The sequence below is a fragment of the Berghia stephanieae genome, chromosome 7, assembly GCF_034508935.2.
Source record: "Berghia stephanieae isolate SIO BIC M18660-M18661 chromosome 7, UCSD_Bste_1.3, whole genome shotgun sequence".
NCBI classification, from domain to species: Eukaryota; Metazoa; Mollusca; class Gastropoda; order Nudibranchia; family Aeolidiidae; genus Berghia; species Berghia stephanieae.
In genome coordinates this window covers 25,536,281-25,543,557 of record NC_088366.1, presented here as the reverse complement: position 1 = coordinate 25,543,557, position 7,277 = coordinate 25,536,281, and the positions used below count along the sequence as shown (strand labels likewise).

General features: G+C 37.9%; 1 protein-coding gene across 1 annotated transcript; it reads left to right on the top strand.

Moving 5' to 3' along the window:
- The first annotated feature begins 295 nt into the window (after positions 1 to 295).
- Positions 296 to 6,245, top strand: LOC144976939 (lens fiber major intrinsic protein-like). The gene is made up of 2 exons (XM_078921564.1): positions 296 to 518; positions 4,397 to 6,245. Exon 2 carries the CDS (start codon positions 4,675 to 4,677, stop codon positions 5,500 to 5,502), a length of 828 nt encoding a protein of 275 aa, XP_078777690.1. The 5' UTR covers positions 296 to 518; positions 4,397 to 4,674; the 3' UTR covers positions 5,503 to 6,245.
- Positions 6,246 to 7,277: the final 1,032 nt, after the last annotated feature.

Below are 7,277 nucleotides of genomic sequence, written 5' to 3'. Positions count from 1 at the left end.
AATGATGGTACCATGTTTTTGTTGGCTGGCTACATGTTTTGAGCACGGAACGTTCTGTGTTTAAAATTGATTCCATTTTAAAGCTGATAATTATTTTTTTGTTTGGTCGGCGTGCACTTATTTGCAGGTCTGATAACCCTATTCCATATGGGCTCATTGTTGTAATGACAATCTCAAAATATTGTCCATTCGGATGGTCAGACCTGCTTTTGAAAATTGTTTGCAAGAAAAAAGAAATTCATTATCAGCGCATTTCCTCCCGAGAGCACGGAGGAGCACCATTTAATTTCTCTCTGACTTCCCCTTTCTTTACAATAATATTGGCTGTGCCTAGAAAACATATAAAAGACCGGCCTGTCTCTAAATGTAAATATAACATCAGTCTTTTATAGTCAATGATTTCCAGGAAGATATGAACGAATTATGTAGAACTTATACAAGTATTGACCAAACCACGTGTGAGGAATTTCATGGATTAACAGCACGTTTCCTAAGATGAAAACAATGTATTCAAATGGGTATGTGAAGTGAATGAAATGTGTTGATTTCTTGCAGTGGAGAGTTTCAATGGGTCTTGAACGACGTGCATATATTAGCAGGTCTGATAACAGAACCCATTCATTGGTTCGATTTAACATTGTTGAAATGGACAATGTTTTTGGTTGTTTTGAGACTTTCCATTACAAAAACGAGTCCATACCATAACAATTCGGGTTTTCAGGCCAGCAAATAAGTACGCGTCGTTCTTGAGTAATTAAACCAATCAAAACATGTAATTTGTGACACACCTTCAAACGTGGTCGGACACACATGGTTGATTGTTTATAGATAGTTCGAAGATGACGTCACTCAGGTCTTTGTTATTGTTTTTTGCCATCCGATTTATGAGTAATGCTCACTGAACTGTATTAACCTGACTAAACGTTCATGGATACATAGTTTTTTATGTTGGTCCGTTATACTTCCGGATGGCAATGTTATGAGCTTCTTAGCCAAGCGCATATTATCTATAAACAATAAGGTGAATGAAACTGACCTCTATCTCTCTCTAATCATTATTGTTATTATACCGCCAGGTGGGTGACTAGCTATCACACGATTTTTATCCATCATATTATTATAAACGTTTAAGGTTACACATCGTTTTCTGTGCTGGTTCTATTGATCAAGCGGTAGAACAGTGGGTATTTTACCTTGACACATACCATCAATAGCAAATCCTGTGTAGTTTGTTATGTTTACCAATCACTGCCATTCTTTACATTACGACGACTGTCCGAGAGGCGTGGTTATCTTGGTGTCTGTTGAAATAGGATTCAATAGTCGTAACGTCACTTCCTTCCTAATGACGCATGGTAACTTAGCAACACTGGCTCTAAACTATCGGAACAATGGAGGACGCCGTATGAAATATTTCTCCGGCGAGCATTAAGGTTATCCAGAGGGGAAAAAACCCCATAAATTTGATAATGTTTTGGCTTTTAGACATTCTGATCACAAGACATATGATAAGTTCTAGCCAGCATGAAGAATAAAAAGTACAGATTTTCTTTGTTTAGAACCAAGATGGCCACCGTGCCAGGCGGTGTGACATCAGACTATTGAATCGTATAACAATTGAAATACACGCACACTACAACACGTAAACACACCTGCACACATAATTAATTATTATGTATTGTATGGTCATAATAAAATTCGCATTACCTATAACTCGCTTTCACACGAGCCTTTCGTAAAATATGCGGGTAGCCTTTTATATGACTTATTTTATGATGTTTCATGAAGGGCTTTTATTACCGTTCTGCCGTTCTCTGAAGAAAAAAAAAAAGAAACAAATATGTTTTTTAAAAATGCTGGCCAGAAAACTCGTCTTCCACATTTCGATCGATTAAAATGACCATCTTTTCAAAAAACTTCAAAACCTGCGACTTACTTTAAATGTTTGAGCGTTTTTGACAAAATGAGGGTCATTATATGAAGGATGAGTTTTCTGGCCAAAAATTTATTTTTTTTTTAAACAAAAAATTAAAGGTATTATTTCAGAGTACGACAGTCTTTGTTGATAGGTATGTTGAGTTTGACGGTATTTATAATATTAAGAGATGAAGTGAGTAGGAAAGTGCCAGAAGACAATAAATAGAGAATAAAACAATTTCGCGGCGGTGATGGGGGTTTGAACCCGCGACCTTACTGGTACAACTCTAATTTGGCCGGTGAGAGCGTGACTGGATAGCTCATACGGTAGAGTCACGCTCTCACCGGCCAGGTGGAGTTGTACCAGTAAGGTCGCGGGTTCAAACCCCCATCACCGCCGCGAACATTTTTTATTCTCTATTGTCTTTTGGCACTTTCCTACTCACTTCATCTCTTATTGTTATCAACATAAGTGCCTGCTCCATCACTCTTCTGTATTTATAATGTTATGGCAAATACTATGTAAACGGCGCTGATTTCTCGGCAATGCACGATGACAAGCACATCTCCTTCTATTACTCCTCATTTTCCTCCTCCTCTTTCTCGTCCCCATCCTCCGCCTACTCATACTCCTTCTCATTCCCTTCTTCTTCTTCTTCTTCTTCTTCTTCTTCTTCTTCTTCTTCTTCTTCTTCTTCTTCTTCTTCTTCTTCTTCTTCTTCTTCTTCTTCTTCTTCTTCTTCTTCTTCTTCTTCTTCTTCTTCTTCTTCTTCTTCTTCTTCTTCTTCTTCTTCTTCTTCTTCTTCTTCTTCTTCTTCTTCTTCTTCTTCTTCTTCTTCTTCTTCTTCTTCTTCTTCTTCTTCTCCTCCAAGAAGAAGGCTGCAGATGAATGCTACAAATTCAGTTTTCTTTTTATTTGACGCATCGCAAGCTTATCAGGCACACCGTTATGAATTATGGTGTTAAGAAAGAACTTATCCAAGCACGTCTGTAATCTGTCAGTACAATGAAGACTCTCCAAGCACGTTTGTAATCTGTCAGTACTATGAAGACTCTCCAAGCACGTTTGTAATCTGTCAGTACTATGAAGACTCTCCAAGCACGTTTGTAATCTGTCAGTACTATGAAGACTCTCCAAGCACGTCTGTAATCTGTCAGTACTATGAAGACTCTCCAAGCACGTTTGTAATCTGTCAGTACTATGAAGACTCTCCAAGCACGTCTGTAATCTGTCAGTACTATGAAGACTCCCCATCCTTCCTGTCATTTCGCAATGATTGCTCTATCGGGTCTTGGTGGAAATTACTTTACGATAAACTATTGTCATATCCAAAGGGGAGCAAGCATTTGCTATGGTCTGTTTGACGCCGCAGAACATGAGATGAACATCGGCTTCATGTGCGTTGTAGTTCTAATAAATCAAGTTGAACGATAGAATTCTTCTTCTTCTTCTTCTTCTTCTTCTTCTTCTTCTTCTTCTTCTTCTTCTTCTTCTTCTTCTTCTTCTTCTTCTTCTTCTTCTTCTTCTTCTTCTTTCTTTCTTTCTTTCTTTCTTTCTTTCTTTCTTTCTTTCTTTCTTGCTTGCTTGCTTGCTTTCTTTCTTTCTCACACTGCCCCCCCCCTCTCTCTCTCTCTCTCTCTCTCTCTCTCTCTCTCTCTCTCTCTCTCTCTCTCTCTCTCTCACCAACACACATTTTGATTAATCTTTTTAAAAAATTGACTAAGGAAGAGCATTCTTATGCGATGCGCTTTTTTTTTTTTGTCCCATGGTGTAAATATTGCAAATTGTTTTTGTTCTTAAAGAGAGTATGAGGATCTAGGGCAGCTAGGCATTCATAGTATGATTTTTACACCATGGGACGAAAAAAAATAGCGCACATTATATATTGCTCTAGACAACACAGTACGACGGAGAGTGGAACTTGATACCTTGGGGATAGATAGAACGAAATTGACGCCACTCAGCTCTTTGTTGTTGTTTTTAGCCAGCCATTAGCCAGCCATTTTTATGAGTAGTTCTTACTAATTGTATCAATCAGACTATAAACGTTTAAGTTACACATACGAGTAGTTTTTTTTTTTTTTTTGTGTTGGGACGTTATATCCGGCTGGCGGATGTTATGAGTTTTTAGGCCAAACGCATAGCATCAATCTCAGCGATATGTTTCTGTTCTTACGAGAGGGTGGTGATCTTTGGAGCAGTTTGGCATTCGTAGTATGGTCTTTGTGTCACAGGTACCAAGTGCAACCTCCCGTCGTGCCGTGGGGTCTTGAGCAAGTCTTCGCCCGAGCTCAGCTTGTGGTGCTGCACTACGACTATCTTCCATTGGAATATACTTTTAAGACATAATTTTTCTTAAGTTAAATAAATGGAACTCTTAGCCTATTATATTTATCAGTTTACCTTTTTTTTATATATGTATAGAATTTATTTGTTGTGAATTTACATTTGTTTGTTTTTTCATCCTCATTTATACAGATAACAGAAAGACTTGACAATGTGATAGCGCATTAGAGGATAATTATGAAGATATGACGTTTAAAATATATCGTGAATTTTTAAAATTTTATTTTACAAAACCATAATCAGAAAGAAGAGTCCACCTTAAATGGTAAGGCAATACATTGGATCAACATGGTTTAATGCTGTGCTTCCACCATAGGTTCGAATTTTCGTGAGTTTGACTCGAGTAGATTCCATCCGGAATTCTTCACCATATCCGTCTCAAAGTACGCTTTAATAAAATCATTAGTTTGATGGGGTTGGAAGCCTATTTCATTCACATATCCAGAAAACTTGAGCTCATCAGGTACGGAGTTCGCGACGGAAAGATCAATTTGTTGGATACCAAAGAACTAAAATCTTATCACTTATGGCGCGATTGTTTTGCAGAATTCATTGCAGTGTTGTTCTACGTCTTCCTAGGATGTATGGCGACAGTACATATAGAAGGTGAAAACTCCGTATACCAGATTAGAATTTCGTTGTCCTTTGGTTTGGCCATGATGGCGATGATTCAAATTGTTGGTCACGTGAGTGGAGGTCATGTGAACCCGGCAGTCACTATCGCCATGCTTATAAGCCGGAACATTTCTCTCCTACGGACCTTTTTTTACTTCATAGCACAAATTTTGGGTGGAATCTTCGGGGGGCTGTTTGTCAAAATAATTATCCCTTCAGGATCCCCTGGAAACGCGGTTGTTCCAATGCTCAGCCCGGGCGTCTCAAAACTTCAAGGTTTCTGCGTTGAATTTTTTCTGACCTTCATTCTTGTTCTGGTCATCATGGCGACCACGGACAAAAACCGCCCCGAGTTCGGAAGCCCTGGTGTGATCATTGGATTCGCCGTTGCCCTGGGTCATTTAGCTGGTTATCACTACACTGGAGCCAGTATGAACCCGAGCCGATATTTTGGAGGTGCGGTCGTTTTCGATTCCTGGGAGAACCACTGGATTTACTGGCTTGCTCCAATCACTGGAGGAGTATTTTCGGCTTTATTATATACGTACATATTGAATCCGTATAGAGGTTTACTGAAAATGGAGGAAGCTGTCGCCAGATTGGAGGGAGAGAGTCACGTGTAAATGATGTTTAGTTATACCTTTTGGGGATATCGATAGCTCATAAGTTGGTAGAGTACTCGCTTCACATGCAAAAGGACTGAGATCCATCTTTGGTGATGTCGATACTTTTATTTATCTGATCCCCCTGTCCACTCAGTAGTGATTTGGTAGCTGCGTCTGTAAGATCTAGCGGAAAGTACTTTTAGCGATAAACTAGCCTTCTATCTAAAGGAGAGCAAACATTTGCTATTGTCCGTTTCACGCTATCGATACCTGGATGAACTCCGTCTCTATGAGCCTAATGTCTCTGAAGGACAACTTTAACGAAACGTCCATTGTCCGTATCGTTCCTATACGAAGCCTCTCCATTTTCACTCTTTCGTTAGTATTTTCACGATCACAGGCTTCAAGCAACACCTACCGTTTTCTACTTTCACTCTAATTAGATTTTTTTTTAAAAGTATCATTTAAGTATTTGTGAAAATGTCTCTTATTTCAGAGATAACGAAATTAGAATCGATTGATGGGTAACGAAATTAGAATCGATTGATGGGTAGATTTAAAGAATTCTTACACTCTTTTGTGTGTGTATGTGTATGTGTGTGCGCGCGCGCGCGTGTGTGTGTATGTATCTGTATGACTGGAAAGAAATAAAAACATGAAGAAATATGATGGACCAGTTTCCAGAGGGCATGACACCGGTTTTATGTCAATTAAAACAATCCTTGTTTTATATGAAATAAAATGAATCAACATCAAACAAATTATGTCTTCATTAATATTTATTTAGTTTATTATATGAAAGTGAAAGCCTTTTGATCTTAATTGGTGCATCAAGAAAATTAATTAATTAAAGTAAATTTAAAAAAAAATCAACCACAATCAAAATGAAAATGAAAATTACGAGAAACTTTAGAATTTTAAAATCTTAGACCCAATTCAATTACACATGACTTCTGTTTCTTTTTTTACACACTATCCATAAACGCTTTATTACATAATCTACACAAATTTAGCAGTGTTGTAATGTTTTAATAAGTTTCCATATTCAAACTTAATCAATTCAGTGCACTCAAAAGTGCCCATTTAGACCCATGGAGCCTGAGTCAACCTAGTTTTCTAGCGTTTAACAGATAACAGCAATTGCTTGCTAACTTTTGAATAGGATACCAATTTAACGTATAGTACTTTCCACCAGATCTGACGAACCAAGCTACCGAATCAGTATGTACATGGGGTCCAAAAAAATATATCGCTTGCACCACTCAGTTGATTCAGATACAATTGCTTCTGAGGCGAATGTACAAACTGAAAAAAGCCCTAATTTTGATAATCTTAAATTGAACCTTAATTTTCGGTGTTTTTATTTCACGACGAATAACGCAGTTTTTAGACAGTGGGTTACCTAATTAACCAGTATATTTTTGACCAATCAAAACATGGAATTTGTGACACACACACACACACACATTCACACGTGCTCGAACAAACAAGGTAGTTTAGAAACAATAATATGAATGAAATCGATATTTCCCTGCTCTTTGTTATTGCTTTTATACGGCTACATATAGTATGCGCTTGGCTATGAAGCTCACAACATTGCCATCCGGAAGTATAACGAACCAACACACAAAACTATGTGTAACCTTAAACGTTTATAGTCTGGTTAATACAGTTTAGTTAGAATTACTCATAAACGCGGATGGCAAAAACAATAACAAAGACCCGAGTGAAGTCAACTTCATTTTATCTGAATGGGTGAATAGCTATCACACGATTTTCTCGATCAGATTATA